The sequence below is a fragment of the Drosophila nasuta genome, chromosome 2R (genome assembly GCF_023558535.2).
Source record: "Drosophila nasuta strain 15112-1781.00 chromosome 2R, ASM2355853v1, whole genome shotgun sequence".
In the NCBI taxonomy this organism is placed as follows: Eukaryota; Metazoa; Arthropoda; class Insecta; order Diptera; family Drosophilidae; genus Drosophila; species Drosophila nasuta.
The window spans coordinates 18,956,369-18,977,909 of record NC_083456.1 but is presented as its reverse complement, the minus strand read 5'-3'; the positions used below and the strand labels follow the sequence as shown (position 1 = coordinate 18,977,909).

At 37.8% G+C, this 21,541-nt stretch overlaps 1 protein-coding gene across 3 annotated transcripts in view; it reads right to left on the bottom strand.

Moving 5' to 3' along the window:
* The window catches only part of LOC132787492 (transcription factor kayak), a 34,349-nt gene extending 24,674 nt beyond the window's left edge, over window positions 1–9,675 (bottom strand). The window contains exon 1 of one of the 3 annotated variants that reach the window (XM_060794554.1): window positions 8,814–9,675. In XM_060794554.1, the coding sequence (XP_060650537.1) occupies window positions 8,814–9,410 (597 nt within the window). In that variant the 5' untranslated portion in view covers window positions 9,411–9,675. Of the gene's footprint in view, window positions 1–894; window positions 2,163–8,813 lie in introns of those variants that run through there. The other 2 variants (XM_060794555.1, XM_060794556.1) reach the window with 2 other exon arrangements.
* Between the last annotated feature and the right edge of the window lie 11,866 nt (window positions 9,676–21,541).

Here is a 21,541-nt window from a genome sequence, read left to right as displayed (position 1 = left end):
ACCGGGAATCGCACGTGCTGCAAATGGCAACGAAATAAAAAGTACGAAAAAAAGACTGACGGCGGCGCCCACGCAGAGAAAATGACATCAGAGGGGAGAAAAAGCGCATTGAGAAGAAAATGCGAAAATGCTGAAGTAGCAAACAGAATCAAATGTGGCAGCCAGCCTTGAATTTAACGCCACATGGCGAAATCACAAAAATTGAGTGTAAATTTCAGGCAACTGCAGTCAGTGAGAGCGAGAGAGCGGGATACAAATCTCTCGCATGCGAGAAAAATGTGTGGTACGTGTGCGAGAGCATGAACGTATCTGCGAGCTATGCTGTCTCTGTGTTAGTGTGTGGGAGAGAAAGAGAGCGCGCTCTTTTGAAGGCAAATGGAGGAACAACAACAAAAGTGTGAATTGAAATTCCAAAGATGTCGACAAAATAAACGCGAAAAAAAACCCCAACAACTGAAACTGCGAAACAACAACAACATACACTGTGGAAAGATACAATAAAATTGCGCACAATACAATTCGGCGAAAAATACAACAACAAAAACAACAACAAATAAAAAGCAGCAATAACAACAAAGCAGCACACATACATGTACAATTTTTAAACAAGTTTTTTGACTTTTTTGCTATAAAAAAGTCGCTATATTGCGTTGGGACTAAAGTGAGTTGAGTTGTTATTGTTGCTGCTATTAATTTAGTGAACAGTTTTTGCACTGTCTTTGTTATTGAAAGTTGTGGAGGGTGGAAAGGGGTGGGGGGGCACTTATTGCGTTCTATGCAACAACACAATATGCAACCCTGCCAACTGAATTGAAGCAGCCAACAATTGCACCATCTATTCGTATCCGTACCAATGTACCGACGACGATCATAAAAAACGAGAGTCGAACTTACGATAAGATTGCGCGCTGCTGTTGCCGTTGTTGTTATTGTCGCCGCCGTCGTTGTCGATATCGTTGTGGACATATCGGGCAAAAAGTCCAATTCTTGCGCCGTTGTCGCTGTTCTCGTTGTTGCTGCTGTTGTTGTTGTTATTGTCGTCACCTCATCATCTTCCTCGACCGTCTTTGTTAACGTTGCCGCTGCAGTTGTTGTTGCTGCCGCTGCTTTTGGTTGCGTTTTTATTGTGCGTTCGACTTTAACTTTCATTGTTGCAAACACTTCGCACTAATTTCGTTACGTTTCGTTTGATATTTCGTACACAATGCGCACACACAACACTAAAATTTACATGTGCAACCGTTTCGTTGACTCTCTTTCGCTCACTTCGCACAAACACACACGTAAACAGTCAGAGGCGCTCTCTTGTTCTCTCTTTTGTATTATTTTTGCGCTCTCTCCGTTTTGCCTTGCAGTTCGCTTTTCCAGCTGTCAAATTGTTGCTGTCAATACTGCTGCTGTCGTTGGTGTTGGCTTTCGTTGTTGTCTGCTTGTGTGTGTAAATGTTAAAACAAAAATTGTTAACTGTGCGAATGAAGCACACAGGAAAGAATTTTCTAGATTAACTGGCAACGCCCCGCACACCCGTTACCCGTTACCGGTTAACCGCACCCGCACTCTGGCAACGTCTTTTATGGCGGAGTGTAAATGTGTGCCTGTGTGTGCGTGTTTGTCTGTGTCTGTTTATGTGTTTCGCTGTGAACTTCGTACAGCAAATTGAAAGTTCCAAAACGATGTTAACGTTGCGACGTTTAACGCAAGTTCTCCTCTACGTCCACTTGTGACTGTCGTATGTCGCAATTTAACACCAACGTTTTGTGACGTTTCTGACGTTGTCACAAATATGAATGCGCGATAAGAGACACCAACACACAATCACAATGACTTTTACTTGCTGGATAATAACTATGGAGGGGAGCGGGTGTCTTATTAACGTGTCTGTTGCGTTGCACTTGTGAACAAATGTAACAAGAACTAACTAGGGGAAACAAATCAACAAGAAGAACAATAATAATAAGAATCACATGAACACAAAACGTTTGTCTGTTCCGCGATCCGCGCCTTGTTCACACAGTGGGCTGATGTTGTTGCTATTGCTGCTGCTGTGTGATAGTGAGAGTGACAGAGAGAGAGCGATGTGAGGGGGGATTAACTACACGGATAGACAGAGACAGAGACTGGGGACGCAGCCGCGTGGCTTTCCGTTGCCGTTGCAGTCGCGTTGCCTTAACAAAAAGCGAAAAATAACTGAGCTAGTAGCTCCCAACCAGCCCGCCATCGTCATCCATACGCTCTCGTGACGTTTTAGCCATTGCCAGGCACACACACACGCACAGATACAGATACATTCGGGCACACAGATACACACCAACACAGACACGCGCTTATGCTGGAAATTGAAGACTTTTGATAACCAGGGCTGCATTAGTTCAATGGAACCAGATTAACGAGAAATGTTATTTCGTAATCGCAAAAGTCGAACAAAAAGAGATTTAATATAATATTTAAGAAAGTAAAACAGAAAACAATTAAGAATAAATTCAATTATTGAATTAAAAGTAAACTATGAAATACAAAATAATTTAATGGGTGTATTCAACTAATTGGATATTTGTAATATGCTTAATAACAGTAAAAGTTAAAATGTAAATATACTGTAATGTAAACGAATATTTATTTTTAAATATTTAAAAAACATAAATTATTTGTTCAGTTAAGATATTATATTATCACTACTCTTCAAATGTCACAAAGTTCAATTAAATTAGTAAAATCAAATATAATTGCATAGCAAAAAATAATATGCATTTAAGTATTCTGCCAGTATTTTATTTAATGTATTGTATACTTGATAACCAGACACCCACTATAAATGTATTATATATGACAATTATGCATATGAAATCCCAGCTAAATTATTTCCAGGCTTTGATTAACTACAATCAGTTTTATTTTTACATACTTAGACTTCATTTTAAATATCAATTCGATAAAAAGAACTATAAATTGGTGAATTTGTAATAAATTCCAATTCATTTTTGCACTCTGAACCAAGTTCACAAGCTCCGCTCGTTCTCTTTAGCCCACCCTGACGAATGACTGCGCACAAGCGGAGCGCACAATGACTGTCAGAATAGCGACACAAAAGGTAGAAGGCGAAGAGAGAGCGCACGCACACAACACACTAACACAAAGACAACAACGAGAGGCAAAAGAGCAACACATCAGGCGAGCGCAAATTCCACATTCAAGTATAGCAGCTAGAAATCTTGGCGCAAACATTTTTCTCGCATGCGATATAAAAGTTTGAGTGAACTCACTCTCTCTGTGAATATTTCTCATGTCTCTCTCTCTCTCTCGTGTCTAACTCACTCAAATTCAATGTTCGTGTTTAGACTCAAAATGTGAATTTGGCGGGCAGTTTGTCGTTTGTTGACATTTTCTACTTGGCTGCTTCGGCTGTTGGCCGCGTTTTGTTTTGATTTTCCCCTCGCTCACTCGCTGACTCTCTCTCCCTTCTTTCTGTCTCTCTCACTCTTTCTTGCCTGTGCACATGTTGGATTATGTATGCCAATGTGGCGACCCACGCACCTTCCTCACACAGCGCTCAGATGCTGATGACTCATCGGGGTTTCTACACACCAATACACACACTCACACACAGACGTATACAGTCAGTGGTTGCTGTCTGTGTATTTGTGAGCATCGACAGGTTCCATGGCATCGACAATTGGCGCATATTAGCAGCCATTTGTTGCGCGCTGTCTTTGTTTATGCCTTGTGTATCTCTCAGATACATTTCGAACGCGTGCTAAATGCGCCTATTAGGCTGCCAGCCATTAGGCAGCCACCACAACACAACACTCAGGTAGGTAGTCGCCTAAATCTCTCTGGCCAGCCATTAGGCAACCACCATGAGGTAGCAGCAACAGCGCAACAGCGATAAGCCGGTCTGAGTGCAACTGCAACGTTGTTGTCTCTGGCGTAGCTGGCGTCGCTGGCACTTCCAATTGTCTGGCCCTTAACGCACTCAATTAGATAATCCTCGCAGCCTAAAGTGCAACCTTAACGCAACGCAACGACAGTGTCAAGGCCGTCGAGGGTTGTTGCTTTGCTCACAGTCTCAATTTACTGAACCCATTACCGGATCAGGGTTGAGCTCAACTCACTTCCATTTGCTGCCCACTTGAACGGAAGTTGACCTATCTACTCGACACATGCAGTGCATGCAATACGTTTTATGTATGTACTTCCCTTTCCCCTGGCCTCAAGCTACGCAACTACGGCGATAAGGTTTTTGCATTTTCAGCGAAGTAAGGAAACGGTGATATTTGAATTCTTGGAAATTCGTAGGATTAACTGGGCACTCAATATAACTATAAACGATATGCGTTGCCCTTGTCACTATTCATTGTATCTGTAACACGTAATTCAATATTGCTCGGAAGTTCACTTTATGGGCGAACCTTTCGAGAATTAGCATTTTATTAGTAATTATAAGAATTATATTTGTTACGTTCTATATCATAATAAATTAATTTCTTTGTATTATTGTCTTTGAGTGAAATAAGCAATATTAAATTCCAAAGAAAACCTTCTCTAGAAATGCAACTCAATTTTTATTAATTTATTTATTATAATCTAGAACGTAATAAATATAATTCTTCAACGTTCTGTAAATTATTATTATTTGTATAAAATCTTGAGAAAACATTCAATAAATTCTTTTCCTTCACATGCTAAATCTTTCATATTGTATCTTAGCTTTAAAAACATTCAAGATCAATTAAAATTTACATGCGTCATATCTGTAGTTTCTCCACACACCAATTAAGCAAGCTTTTTAACTTAAATACAATTTAAAACAGAAGTTTATTATTAGTTTACAAATATTTATTTGCTACAAAAAACTTATAATACAATTGAAATCTCTATGAAAACAAGTAATATATTTGAAAGGAATTGCCAGTCATATGAGTTTTTATTATAATATCCGGACAATTTCGCCTGCTTCCGACCGTCAAGATAGTCTAATTGGTGCTTGAGAGATTAGGGTCATATCTATCTTATAACAATATATTTGTTTTCTGATTGTCACGATCATTGTCGGCGTTTATGTCATGCAAAAAGCGTTGTGAGTAACACTTTTTTTTCTTCATTTTTTGTTATTAAATATTGCCTCAACAATTTCTAGGAATTTCGATTGAATTTCGTGGAACTGGAAGTCTTCATCACGCCATTTAGTCTAAAGGCATTTCCGGACGAGTCGAGGTGGTTTTTTTTTTCTTCGATTTCGATAATTTAGCGGCACCTTTGCATTATTCAAATACGTTTACAACTAATAACATTAAATCGTTTAGGTAAATCATTTCATTTAGTATTTCCGATTGCAATCAGATCGAATGAATGAATCATTTTGATTCAGGAGAGAAAAGTTGTGTTAAGTGCTAAATCGGAAAGTTGGAATAATTGTTGTCGCAATTGTTGATTGTTTGTTTCTGGCTTCGATTAGTTGAAAAGCAAATCTGTTTCATGGACAATCACAAATGGGCCAGACCTCTGAGATTGTGTGTGTGTACTATACGCAGACTTTCGCAGACAGCTATTAAACAAATTCGAATTGAAATTAAATTTTGAGTTTTCGAGCGCTGTGAAGACCTTGAGGAAAACAGCTGATTTTCGCGTTAAAAAAGTGGGCGTAACGCGGAGCGGAGCAAAGCACGGGGCGTGGCTGCAACACTTTGCGACGCAATAAATGATTAACGAATTTAATGAGTTTGTTGTAGAATCGCATTGTGCACTACAACGAGTAAGAAGCAAATGGCAGCAACACAAAAATCTCAGCTCAAATGTGACGCTCATTAAAATTAAGCATACGATAATAATAACAACATGAACAGCAGCAACAACAACAATAACAACAACAGCAACAGTTAAACGACTGCAATTTAAAGTTGTTCATTTCGAGCGCTTAATTGTTTTTGTAATAATTAACAACAAAAGCCAGGTATTACCACAAAAGCCACAGGCGAACAGCAACAGTAACTGCAACAAACACTAACAATGCAAAGTTCAAGGACCAGCGTCAGGCGGCGCTTAACAGAGAGAGAATCTCATTGCAAAAAAACAGAAACAAATTTCGTACAATTTCATATACAACAAAAAATTAGCATGCAAAGCGGAACTGTAACAATAACATTAAGAGTCGCTCACGAGATCTTTGATAAGAAAGATAGACAGCTAAGCATCCAGATAAGAAGACACTCTTGACTTTGATTAACCAAAAGCAAAAGCATTTTCTAACGTTCTACAGTAAAAATATAATTGTAGATTCATTTTAATTTACAAACTGCAATTGCATTGCAAATATTAACCATTTTTAATTTAGAATATTTAAAATCAAACGCAGTTATTCTAAAGATTTCAGCAAGCCAAAAAAAAATTGTACTAAATTTTAATTTATTCAATACTTAAATCATTTGGAATTAGTTCAAATGTCTTTTCCATCTATTCTTCATTTCAGCACATTCATTTTTATTGACATTTAATCAATGTGCAAAATATCTTCATACTCTTTTGCTAACGGCCGTTAAAAGTAAGATTAATGTTTGCCGCAATCACAGTGACAAGTCGAAATTAACAATTAATCTGTGGTTCCAGTTCCTATTTCGATTCGAAACTTGTTTCCACACTGTTAACAATAGGTCGTATAATAAGAATATGTGTGAATTCCACTTTCTTTTTTCATTGCTTCGACTTTTGTAAAGGTCACCTTGTTTCAACAGACGATCAACTGCGATGATGATACATCATTATCACATTTCTTTGCGTGGCTTATCACATAAGTAAATGTCTTGGACTCTCCGTATTTAACTATCTATCGTTCTCTAAACAGTTATGTTTGATTAAAGTGTGTAATCAAGAGTCTAAAGTCAAGCGAACTCATCAGCTATATTTAGACTAATCGTATGATTTGTCTATTAAACATAAACTATGTGTGAGAGCGACATTTAATTGTAATACTATCGATAAGAGAAATTAAAATATTTAAAAGTGGAAAAAGAGTACTCATATTGTCTATAATAAAAAAAAGGTATCTACAATAATGTCTAAAGTCAACTGAGCTTATCAATTAATCATATGATTTGTCTATTAAACATAAACATACTATCGATAACATGAAAAAGAAAAAGACATGTTGCCCCTAATAAAGTACTACTACTACTTAACTACTTATAATATAGAGAATTGTCGTCAAGCGAACTCAGCAGCTAAATTTAGACTAATCGTTTGGATTGTGTATTAAAAATGTAATTTAGAGTGGAAATTTACTATCGATAATAAAATATTTTTAGGTTAGAATATACTATCGATAGTATTGACAGTATAATAAAGTAAAGTTCAAACAGCGCTAATATTATACATCTATCGTTTAAATTGTGTATTTAACAAGTAAAATAGACTTGAAATTTACTATCGATACTAAAACTTTTATAGGTTAGAATATACTATCGATATTACTGACAGTATGGAGTAATAAAGCACGAACAATGCTTATACTTCGATGGTTACAAGATTTTATATTTTAATACAACACAAATATTGATTCTAAGGACCAATAGTTAGAAGAAAAGCCTCCAAGACTTATAATTCTTTTATGACCGCCAGAACTACGCATAGGCAACAAAGTTACCATCAAAGAACGAACAATAATAAATACAAAAATATATATTTCAGCACAATGCAAATATTAGACTACTATGAAGACACACACAATGTTTGCTTGCTCCACTTGAAACTTAACAGTGGAAAAAACGTGTCTTCAGTGCATTTTGTGGTTAACATGATGTTAATAACTTAACAGCGACCACGTCTAGGCTGGGCTGGGTTGTAGTAGATAACGAGACCGACCAAAGCTGATGCCACCGCCACCAGTTGGTCAAATATGGGCATGTCTCCGTTTGTGTTTTTGTGGCATTTCCGTTACGCTTTTTTCGAGCGAATTTTTACAGCTTTTTCAACTTCCTGGCCTGGCCTGAAGGGTTAGCTCATTGCTCGTTTGCTTCGTGACTTGACAAATGCCATCTTATCTCTGCCACAAGCTCAGCCCCAACACAAACTAGAACGTGTTGCGATAAGAGATTAGTTTCGCCAATGGTTGAGCACATTGCTTTATTCAATGACGTATGGCTGTCTGTCTGTCCGCTTGGATATTGAAAAGTGCATTAAACCGCATGAAATTTTATAACTGTCTGTTGGCTTAATTTAAACAAACAACAACAAAAAAAAACAACTCACACAGGCGCTTTGTTCAGTTCCCCCAGTTTCAAGTTGAAACAAATTAAATTACTTTAAAAATTATATATTTGTATTTTTTTTCTTTTTTTTGTGCTTGGGGCGCGGCATTCCCACGGCGCGCGAACTGCAAATATTTGCAATACACACACACATACAAACCAAGCAAATCAATTGGTTCTTTTTTTTTTGGCGACACATTTCACTTTTCCCCGCCTGGTGCAACGCTGCGTATGCGTAATGTGCAGTACAATGGCAATTGCATTGCGCATACGCCCCATCTAACTACATATATAATATTATCTACTAATTGGAGAAAAACGCATTTCAGTTGTTCATTTGATCGTTAACTCCACCTTCGACTTTGGCGCAGGCGCCGCCCACAAAACCGCAAAATGAAAGGCGACGACACAAAACAACAAATCAGAAAGCGCTTGCGTGAAGAAAAGAGCAGCGCATCAGCGCATAGAGCGAGATAGCAACAGGGTAATTAATGCACATTGTATACAAAACGAATGTATTGTATTTTTTGTAAGTAGTAAATATTTGATTTCTTTTTTTTTTTTTTGAGTACTCACGCATTGCTGTTGACGTCGTCGTGTGTCCTGCGTCAGCTGTTGCAAGTGTCGATTTGCAGGCGCCAGAAATTGTTGTTGTTGTTGTTGCTGTTGCTCCTGTGCTTGGTGTTGCAACTGTTGCTGCTGTTGTTGTTGTTGTTGTTGTAGTTGCAGGTTGGCGTAGTAGCAACTGCTGACTGGAGATGTTGTTGGCACCGTGAGTTGTTGCGTGTAGTTGGCGTACGTTTGTTGCATGTATTGTTGTTGTGGTTGTTGCTGTTGCTGCTGCAACAAGTGCTGATTATAATTGACATTCATACTGTTGTTGTTGTGGCACTGTTGTTGTTGCTGCTGCTGTTTATTACTCTCTGCTATCCACAAAGAAGCGCGATGTTGTTGTTGCTGCTGCAATTGCTGCATTGCATTGCTGTTGCCACTGTTGTTGTTGTTGTTGCTGCTGTTGTTGCTATTGTTGCTTGTGTTATTGTTATTGGCCCAAACAACATAATTATCGCTTAAATTGTGTTGCTGTTGTTGTTGTTGCTGTTGCAGCAGTTGCAGCTGTTGTTGTTGCAGATTGCTGTTGTGTTGCATTTTAATGGATTTTAAGGCAATCATCAACAACACAACAAATTATCAGAGTTTATCACAAGGTTTTTATTTTTATTTTTTGTTTTGTTTTGTTTTGTTTTGCTTTGTGTGTCTTTTTTTATTTTGTTTCCTTTGCGTTTTTATCGCTTTCCGTGGGGTTTCTTCAACTTGTTATTTACGCAAATTATTTGTTGCAAATCTCTTTGGTCACTTATTTTTGGGGGAAATTTTCAATTCTAGTTCTAGTTTCATTTAAAACAAAATCTTTATGCGCTCCTGCAGAAAATTCCAGAAGAAATTGGTTAGATATATTTATCTTTATATTTTTTTGAGGGGGATTCACTTGTTACTTAATATTGTTATTTGCATATTGTGCAAAGAAATGCAAGAAGAGAAAAAGTTTGTAACGATGACTCAACTTTTCACTTGACTTGCTTATTAATAATACACTACACTACACACTTATGTGCTTTTTAGTTGCTCGCGCAATATGTAAATTATATTTTATTCAAATTGTTGTTGTTGCACTTTTGGTTTCTTTGCTGCGATATTTCTGCGACGCGTGCGAGAGACAGAGAGGGATAGTGCGAGTCCAGAGCCCTGGCAGCATTCGCAAATGGCACCACCAACACCACCCCCCCTTTAGACAAGGGAGCGGGACAGGGACAGCAACAGGGACAGAGACTGGTTAGTGGCGCACACGTGTCAGGCGAGTTAACCGTAACAGTAACGGCGCGTAAACAAACACCAAACAAACACAAACTGCAACTGCACAAATTGGAAGTTTCACAAAGTGGTGTGGTGGGGTGGGGGAGTGTGAGAGAGACAGCAAGCGCCTGTAAGTTGTTCTGTGTTCAATTGCTATGCTTATTTGTTTGCGTGTGTGTATGTTTTTCATACGTTTTCTTTTTCTTTTTTATTTGATTTTACGACTCCTCCACTGCGCACACGGATTAAATTACGTGATTCTTTGCTATAAACACATACAAACACTAACGATCGCAGACACAGTTTGTTTATTTTTTTTTAATAAGTTTCCACTTTTATTTTGATTTGCTATTTTTATTGTGTGTGTGTGTTTGTGTTTTTTTTATGCACTCGCGTTACTGACTTAGATGTTTGTTGTATTTGTTGTGCTGACGTCTCCTGCGACTTCCACACGGCAGCAAGGCACAATTTGTATTAAAACACAAACTGAAAATCGAATTTTGATAAACCTGCGCTCAAAAGGCAAAGCAGCACACACACACACACACACACACATGCACGAGACACGGACACGACACACACAGACAGCGTCGACGACGGCGACAGCGACGAATGTTCGTTTCGGCTTTTTGTATTTTTTGCCCAGCACGATCGTTTTTCGAATTCGTTTCGTTTCGTTTGATTTCGTCTTTTTGGGCTCTGCTACTCTGCTCTGCTCTGGCCGGGTTCTGGGCTCAAACTGCGCTGGAAGGCTAAAAACGCGAGCGAAAAATTGTCAAAAATGCACAAGCCGAAAAAAAAACACACACAAGTCGCGTTTTATTTCGCTCTTATTGTTGTTGTTGCTGTTGTTGTTGTGACTAATCGCGTTTGGTGGTCGCTCGCGTCAATGTCCAGTAAAAATGTTGCAAACACCTTTTTGTGGCGCCAATTTTACCAATTTGCGGGAGGTGAGGGGAAACCCTTCTCTGTTTAGCGTTCCGTTTTTAATATTTTTTTAGTTCCGTTCGCGTTGCTGGCTCATAGATCACTCACAACAAAACAGCGCGCAACGCGTTGTCGTCGTCTTCTTGGCTGATTTTGCCTGCTATGACGCTTGACGTCGCAGTCGACGTCGCCGTCGACGTCTACGCCAGCGTTGCCTATGTGTATGATGACTAACGCAGCCAGGCACGCGGCTGTAGCTCCAACTACAAAAACAAAATATGTAGAACAGCAGCAGCAGCGGCAACAACAAGTGCGAGAGCCCTGCCAAGAGCTGATTTTTTTCGTTTTTTGTATTTTTTGTCGATTCAGAATCTATGCAACAATAAAAACAACATGACAAAATATGCGCGACGTGCCCACTTTTTGCACAACAACAAGAGCAACTTTGTTGTGTCTGTGTGTGTGTAAATGCATTTTAATCAGTTTTTGCGACACCTTGCGTCGCCTCAAATGCAAATGATCCTTGCACACACACAGAGGCATTCGCTGCTTGTCACGCTCTTTTGCTTGCTCTCACCCTCAGTCTCTTTCGCTCTCGCTTTGCCATTCTCACACACAGAGAAACAGAAATTTGCCATGCCGCCTGCTCTCGGCGCTTTTTACCTGGACACAAAATGTTAATTGAAGAATTTATTGTTGTCTCATTGTTGTTGTGTTTATGGCTGGCGCTGGCCTGGCGACGATGTCGGCAACGTCGACGGCAACAGCAACGACGACGGCGGCTCTTTTTTCTTTTCTTCAAATTGTATTTGTATTTGTCGCGTTTAATTATGACAGCAACAGCAGCAGCAGCGACGACGACGAGGCGATCATTGACTTTTGCTTCGAGTTGCGGCGCGCTGCCGCCTCCGCTGTTCACATTTTGTTTTTGTTTTTACAATTTTTCGGCTGGCCTTTAAAATTTTGCTCGCTGCTGTTGCTGGGCTTTTGCATACACTACAAACGCGCGCGGTGTCGCAGATATGTACTAAGTATTTACTTATATGTATTGACATTAGTTGGAATTATGCTTACATTTATTGAAATTTACTTTGGGGAGTTTATGTTGTAGTGAGTTGGAATTATCGCAAGCTCATCTTCAGAATATATCGTGATGTATTTTTGGAGTGCAATATCGAAGTTATTACAGTCGGTTAGATTTATCGCAAGTTCCTGCTCACAATTTATCGAAATGCATTTTGTGGAGTGCATATCGAAGTCGCTCCCCCAAAAGCGCAATGCGAACTTTTGCAGCCCCGTTGACATGTTAATGACATTTTTATAATGTGTACGAACAAACAACAACAACACCAAAGGCGGATGCTGCATTTCGCTTTATTAATGGAGCAGTACGAAGGGATGGGAAGTGAGGGAGCAGTAAGCGTTGAGAATTTTGCCAACAACAAATCGCTTTTGGCAGTTCGCGCTCACTTTTTGTTGTTTTTGTTGTGTTTTTGGCAAAGGGAGCGGTCGCGGTTCACAAAATACGTACATAATGCATTACTTCCATTGAGTTCACGAGATTTAAACACATTTTGATATACGACGCATATTTGTTGTTGTGATCACTTACATAATTACGTTCACACATACAAACGCGCGTATTAATATAAATTTAAATTAAAATAATATATGCAGATGTACACACATACATACATAGTATGTATGCAAAAAGGTAACGAGTACACTGAACTCGACGCAAGCGCGTGCGCTGTAACAAATTTTGTATTTTATTGGCAACAATGACGCGATCAACAGCAGCAAGGAAAGCAAAAGCTTTTTCCTTTTATTGCGTGAGTACACACACAACAACGCACACACCAATGAGCGTGCGCACTCTCACAATCCAAATTGGCGAATGTGTAGAACCAAAACAAAAGCACAAACACGCAGCAAATTGGCGGCGAAAGAACAGAAGTTGTATTGCTGTCGTCGCCGCGGGCATTTTATAAAATGCGCTACTACTTTCGGTGAAGAAGAAGACGAAGAAGCAGCGTCGAGGTCTGTCGTTTGCCTTGGCCCCATTTCGCTCGCCACTCTCCACTCTGTGAGCGAAAGAGATAGCCACTGTTCTTGTTCGTGGTCAAACGAAGTGCTTAAGGAAATGATTCGCATTCCTCAGCAAGAGGTAGGAGTTAAAAAGCTTTTTCTGTTGCTGCTGTTGCTGGGATATTTCGATTACAATCGGACCTAGCAACTTTACCGTTGCTGTTTTTCCTAAATGCTTGCTGTTGTTGTCTCTTTGTTTGGGGTTTGTTGTTATTGTTTTTATTAGCACGTTTTGCTTTTATGATCGTAGCGTGATTTCTGCGTTGCTGTTGTTGTCATTTAACTGCGACGCAATTTTTTTTCTTTTTATTATTATTGTAGTTTTCTTCGCTGGGTTTCGGCAACAGGTGTGGCCCCACATGCACACACACACACATACATATTTGACGTAGCCCTTGGACATTGAACTCTACCGTGTCCGTCATGGGAATGACGTGTTCGACATCCTTATCGCACTCAAAACGCAACGTGACGTCTCTTTCTTTCCAATTTCTACAAGCTGGACAGTGCTGTGGCGATGACTCATTTGGAGAGCACCCGCGTAGCTAGTCGATTTCGATTTCTAACCTACATTAAGTGACGAAGCGTCGCGAGTGTCGTCGACGTCGACGTCGCCGCTGCTATCGACGCTGATTTCAATTTCGTATGCGCCGCTCACTTAACCATTTACTATCATACGCTCTCGCTCTCTCCCTCTTGTTCTCTCACTTTTTCGGACCTAGGTCTACAAAAGAGTTGAAAACGCACACAATAATTACGTGTATGGGCTTTACTCTAAATCGCGTTGACTTCTGTGGGGTAAAATTAAAAATCTCTCCATTCTATGAGATTATTATTGTGATACCGAGTTTGCCATAAAAAAAGTCCAATCAGGCAGGCAAACAAAGCGAAAACACTAAATACTCTTGCCCAAAAATAAAACAAAAAAAAAGCACAAAGAGCAGAACAAAAAAAAAAAAGAACTATAAAAATCAGCAGAGCTGTGACTCTGGTATTTTTATGCCCTCTGCGCGAAAGTATCCGAGCGACTCCGACGCATATTTCAATTCCAACTTGTCAAGCGAAAAAGGCTCGTAAAAGCTAAATCTGAAATCAGCAAAGCCGCAATTCTCCGGTCCCTGAGTAATTAATCGACACTGCCAGCGAGTCGCGTCGTGTCGCGTACAATGAAAGAAAGACACTTCGAGACGCAGACGGAGTCGGAGACCGAGACAGACAGACGTACAGACCCCTAAATCTGAGGCTCTGAGACTGAGCAGTCTCCCAAAATAAAAGATCCACAACGAGGGCTGGCAAATTGCTTTTGAAATGTCATCATGGCATTCCAATTTGAATATAGATTTTCATTAGCATGTGAAGTACAAATATTTGTCATATTACAATAGAATGTGGTTTACAGTTTAATCAGCAAATCATACAAATACATATATAGCATACATTTGGGAGTCAAATTGAACAATGCGCAAGTTGCCAATTCATCAAAGCTGCCAAATCAAATAAATTGAAAAGAGATAGCGTATGTCAAGCAGAGACAGAGGAAAGAGAGAAAGATAATTCGCGAGTGTGGCAGATAAAAGATTTCCAAATTAACAACAACAAATTAAAACCGCACACACCTTAAAAATGGAGAGCATGTCGGCAATAACAGGGCTACAATAATAATAAAAAACACCAGCATAAAACGATTTAAAGAAAAGCGAATTTTGTATACACTTTGTGCAGAAAAAAGTTATTTTATTAATCGAATAAAGTTATACACTGTTTTAACTACAATTATGTTTTCTTATTTGTAGTGTAATTATGCATTTTTCTTTTTTGTTAATATTATGTCACTTACAAACTTTCTTTAAACAAAACAATATTTTTTTAAATACAATTTTTAAGATTTACAAACCAAATAAGTATATATTTTGTATTTCAAATAATTATTTTAGTAAAACGAATATTATTGTAACTTAATTATAATTTAAATACACTTAAATTAAGTTCACGTTAGATTTATTACAATTCAAAGATGCTATGAATATCTTGCAAGCCGCTCATTACAACTGATATGCCGCTTGGCAGCGTAACACGGAGCGTATGTGCAATAAATAAAAAGTTTGCCGTCGTTGCTGTCGCCATAACATCAACAGCCACAAACTGTTGCTGCTGCTGCAGGCAAAGCAGGCGACAGAGGTGTAGAAAGCAAAGCAAGGCAGCAAGGAACACCAGCTGTGGTTGAAGAGTGAAGAGAGGAGGAGAGCCAGAGAGAGATAGAGAGAGAGAGGGAAGTGGAATAGGAGCCAAGATCAGCGCAGGCTGCTTGGAGCACACAGCTGTGTGGTTTTTGTTATGTCGCCACACAAATGTAGCGTAAAATTTTGACTACCGAGGCGATGCCGTTGACGTCGACTGCGACTGCGACGCAGGCAGCGACGTTGACGACAGTTCCTAGAATTTCACAATCCATTTTCAACGCGTTTTTAACTGTTGTTTGCCGTTGTTGTTACCTTTATTGCTGCTGCTTTTGGTTTATTTAGTTTATGTTTTGCTTATTTTTGTGAAATTGAATTTATCATTTCGCAATTTAACAAACAAAAAAGAGGAAAAAGAAACACACATACGCACAGTTGTACACAGTTGTAAAGCGCCTTTTAAGTCGCGCGACAATGGCAGCCTGTAATTGACCCACTTACCACACGTTGGATGATGCGGGTGGCAGCACACAGTGGCATGCGGCATGCGGCATGCGGCACGAGGCATGAACTTTATGCAGCACGTCTGGCAATGCCAACAAGCAAAAAAGTTGCCCGCAAAAACAGCAACTGAAACTGAACTCAACACGTGTGCACAGCAATCCAGCAGCCAAGCCCCACAGCTTGAGCTCGAAACCTGTTTGCAGGCGCTCTAATTGTGCTGTATTCACCTAGCCATCCCCCAGCTCACTCAATCCCCTGCACCTCCCTCCTTAGCCTTCAGTTTGTGTTGTGTTGTCTGCACGTTTTCATTCATCGGCAAACTGTTGCATGCAACTCAACAAAAAAAAGAAGAAAAAAACAGTCCAGCAGTTGTAAACTTAATTTTGTTTTCGTTTCTTATATATATTCCAATTTTTTTTTTGGCCGCTCGTGCCACTCGTGCCACACTTGGTTGGAGTCTCAATGTCCACGCGTTGCATGAGTCATCGTCATCGTCTCGCAGATCTCGCAGTCTTGTTATTGGCTTTATTATCATACGCGACACGCATTCGCCGCGTTTATCGCTCGTTTTTTTTATTTCTGCGGTTTTGCGCGGTTTTTCTATTTAAGCTTAGCTCATGGAGGGCGAAGCGTGGGGAGAGCATTTGAAACTCTTATTTGCATATACTATGTATAACTACTATATCGCTTATTTGCTTTGGGGGTTTGTCCATTTAGCAACAGCAACAAGACTCGGTGTGTTTGCGTTCTGGGCCAAGAAACACGCACCTCTTTAGGGTTTCGACCAGCTCGAAAAACGGAAACTACCCAACACTTGTGTAGATATAATATAGTATGTGATATATTCCAACTTATGTATGCTCTGCGCATGCTCTGCGACCATCGGGGAAATCCCAAGATGAGCAATACTTCCACTTCCATTGCTTAAGTCGAGTGCAGAGTGAACTTAATTCGTTAGCCTCATGCTTATAAATAAAACTGGCAAACTTTGTAATTTTAAAGCTAATCAGCTTCCAGGCTGTGCTTAAATTTCATAAGAATCAAATTGTTTGCGTTCCTTATTATCAATGACAATTGTATAGTTTGGTCTAACTTGAAAGCTAACGAGATTATTTTGCATACGCGTGTGCCACATCCGAGTTTAAATTTTGGCAGATTTTTTGCTGCAAGGAAGTTTGCTTGACCGACAGATAAGAGTCCATCGTCAACCAAGCAACTAAGACAACCTTGGATTGCGGGAATAAGAAATGGCAAGAATATTTTACTAGGCACCATGCAGTACGACAGATAAGTAGGTTCAAACATAGCATTATGATAAAAAATTTCTTCAAAATAACTTTAGAGCAGAGTGATTAAGTTTTCTTTAGAAAATTCTGCAGCTTGAAAATAAATATGTTGTATTTATTAAATATATATAATTTTAAAGCGTGGCGTGATGATTTGAAAGACTACTTGAAATTCATATGCATTTATATTGAAGACTTTAGCTTGACACAAACTGCAAATATTGTTAGCAAATAGCAAGTTCACATAGCTAGTATGATGCCACTAGTATTACTTGCTTTTCGAGATGATAAGCCACAGTTAGCTTAGATGCACCTGCATACTGATTACTGTACAAATATTTATAAAACCAAGACGCTTGACAGCTTGCCTAATATAGGGGCAAGCTGCTGTAATTGCCCCCATAAAAGCGGAGCAAATCAAATATTTCTTACATGGAAATTATATCCAAAGTCCAAAACTTGTAAAAGTGATTAAATATGATGGTAGTTCTGGATAACTTCACAAGGTCAGCGACAGCATCAGAAGGTGAAGAACGTCGAGATTTTTCTTAATCGATGACAATAGAACTGAAGTCAGAAATGTGCTATGAAATATTTACGAACCGCTCCTACAAATGCGAAGGAAAAAACAAACAGAAAACAATAACACACAAAATGAAAAACATGAACATTAAACCAATGCAAACTGCAGCTAATTTGAAATTTTAAACAATATTTACAACAACAAACGATGCCGAAAACAAATCCGAAGCCGAAGCCAAAGCCAAAGGCAGCGGCACGTTGCGCTTTGCGCTTTGATTGAATTGAATTGAATGCGAGACGCTGACTTTAGAGTTGAAGTCAAAAACGCCAAATAACATGGGAATTTCTCAAAAGACTGATCGATTAAGAAATACGCTATAGTAGAAAATACTACAAATTTAGAATATTTATAGTATTTCTAATGCACAATTATGGAATACTAAAAATATATAATAGAGTAATTTCCAGTCTTTTTACTACACAATTGTAAAATACTATATTATAAACTTTATTAGAAGAAATAAATAAAAGAATAAGCTAAATCGACAAATATTGTTTATGATTTCAAAAATAAATAAACAACGTAACTTAACATACATTGTTTTATGATTGCTCAGCGATGTATAATAAGAAAACTTTTGAAATTCTTAACTTTATACAAATTGCAAACTAATATTTTCCCAAGACAACATTAACTGATCTGCCATCATATGAATTTAAAGAGTTAAGGCTTGCACTATAATAAAAAAAGAAAGGTTCTTTACTGTTATTTACATATAAGTTACCTGAAAAATAAACTGCATATCAAATATGTATAAACTTAGTCAATCAAAATGTTATTTTATGTTGCTCTGGCTCGACTATAAATTATAATTCTAAGCTACAAATATAATAAATAAGATATAATAGTATACAATTATAATGGTATTTTTATCTTGTATTAAATTCAGTCAAATAATATCAATATAGTTAACTTTAAATTCTATCACTGCAAAAGATATGAAAGTTTCAAGAAACACAATAAAATGTAAAAGTTTTCAAATATATCTGAACTGCATATAAGAAATTTAATATATGAACGAAATATAGAATTTTGATTAATTAAACTCAAAAGCTAATATTGCAATATCAATGAAAATTAAATGTTATGTACTAAATTCTATATGAATATAATATTTAGTTGATCACTAATTATCTACCATATTCTATTCACAGGGTATCTTCGTAGCAGCCCTACAAATACAAGATCAGTTGCTGCGACATCAACGACACAAAGCATTTAATGCATTTTGCGCACGCTTGAAGCGAGAAAATGATGTGAATTTTGTGCATTTTGTAGAATTGTTGATTTGTTGGTATTACCGCACACCTGCGTGCCCAATTGGCCCGCATCGGTGACAACACAACACCACACAAAAATATCAATTTATATTTCAAGTTTAATGCATGCCGCTGACAATGCTCGTACAATCGTACGTATGCGCAATATGGGTGGCATTTGTGATTTTGATTTTGGCCAAGAGGCTGCGATTGATTATTAACATAATGATCTCAATATTTGCACAGCTTTATCACGACCAAGCATTTAATTATACAGTACATGCAATTAGACACGCGATCTCTCTCTCTCTCTCTCTGTCTTTCTGTGTCTGGTAAGGCAGGGCGTATGAGTAATGCAAGTGCAGCATTGTTAATGCTATGATTATCGCAGTTGTTGCCTGCTTGTCAACCACCCTCTCTCCGCACTTGCAAATAGAGATTGTTCTTAGCAATGACTTCAGCAACTAAAAATAACACTCCAAAGACATTTCAGATTTGTGCTAAACGAAACGAAACTATTTTGGACTTGCTCAACACGAAAAATAAAAAAAAATACAAAAGCTGAGGAGTGAAGTGGAGTGGAGTGAAGAGGGGAAATGAAACGAATGCAAGACTCAAGTATACTCAAATAATGAGTAATTGACTCATGGCAAGGGCAGCTCCAACATTCAAGTGCAACACAGAAAAAACTGAAAAACAAAAACTGAATGCGAAACGAGCGCGTGAGAAAAGCAGCCAATCAAATTAGCACAGTTTGTGGCTTGGTCTTACCTATAAATAAGTAAGTGGAGCGCCTCCGAATAGCGTGACGCTGTGAAACGATCTGTAATAATTGAAGAACCAATATAACCATTCGTTCCCAGACTTACTACAATGCACCCCCATATAATGCAAAAAGGAAATCGAATGCGGTTGCATATAATACACAACTTCATATGGGATACCGGCATAAAAACTTGCGATGGTTTTTTAATCCAACTTTAAAATGGTTATCAAGAATATTTGAAACCTTTTCTAAGAATAAATGATGACAGATGATTAAAAAAAAAATGAATTTTTATGTAGTCCGATTACTTCCAATTATTTACAACTGCATCTCGAACCATCTTTGTGGCAACATTGTGATCTTCAATGTGGCACTTCTTTAATCGAACTTTAAAATGTTTATCAAGAATGTTTGAAATCATATATTGCCTGTTCTAAAAATAGACGATGACAGTTGATTAAAAAAAAAAGAATTTAAATGTAGTCCGATTATTTTCAATTCTTCTTTACAACTGCATCTCGTACCATCTTTGTGGCAACATTGTGTGGCACTTCTTTGGCTGCCACTGCAACTGCAACTGTGTGTAGTCCTTGGGCGCAGCCTAAAACAGCTGTCTAAACAGGCATTTAAACACAATATCCGAAGCGGTTAATGCCATTGGTTTAATTGTTGCAATTAGCAAACAATGCGAAACAGTTGTGAAACCAATTTTCAGAATTGCCTGACCATTTGTGTTGAGGGTGGCTGAACAAAAGAATTCCATCAGCTGCTTGCTCTATATACTATATAGTATACATATATATAGAAGTATAAAATGCTAATTTATGCTACAGTTAAACTCTCAATGTCCAGCTGTTTGCTCGCTGTAAAACAAATAGTCAAATTTCAATTAGACACAAAGACTCCAAAATGTGTTAAATTTTTCAAAATTTATTTTTACTGATGATTAGTACTAAATAATTTGTTAATTTTGTTTCGTTTTGTTTTCTTCATCATTTTACTTTTGTTTTTCATCTTTTGTTGTTTGGTTTTTGTTTTTGTTTTTGTTTTTCTATCATTACCACTTTTCAATGAATTCTTTGCAGTCTTTAAAATTTGTCTAAACAATGAATTTGTCATGTTTTAGTTGTAATAAATTTCATTCACTAATTTAATGTTGCTCTGAAAATTGTATTTTCTAGAAATGTTATTTAAAATGAATGCCACAAATACGTTTCTCATTTCTCTAGGACTAGTTAGCATTACGTTGTTGCTGTTATTTTGGTATTCGGTTTTTCGTATTTATCTTTTTTTACTTTTCTTTTTTGCTAGATAAATTGCAATATGTACCAATTTCATAAACAACTGACGCGGCGACAACAATCAGATTTCAAAATTCAACATTGCTCCGTTTTTCATATTTTTTTGGTTTTGATCTTTTACATTTATCGGATATCGGTTTTCATTTTTGGGTATTAAAAAATATATATGGAAAAATTGTACACTGATATTGAGGTATTGGAAAAAATCGGCGTATATGTTATGTATATATATATATATACATATATATATATGTATGTATGGATGTACTCATGTATGTATGTATAAGTATATACAGGCTATATATATATATATCGTATTAGGTAAGGTAAGGTAAGGTATTTGTTATTGTTTATGTAACTTTGAGATGCAAAAAATGGTTTGCGCTTGGTGCTGTTAGTGGGAAAATTCACATTTAAAAATTGTATTTACTTGACCAAATTGATTCACTGTGTGTGCTTTTGGTTTTCGTATCATTTGTTCCTATATAGCAACATAGGAAATAACAGGTGCAATTTTTACTACGTACAAATTGTTTGTAATATGAAAAAGCTTACAAAT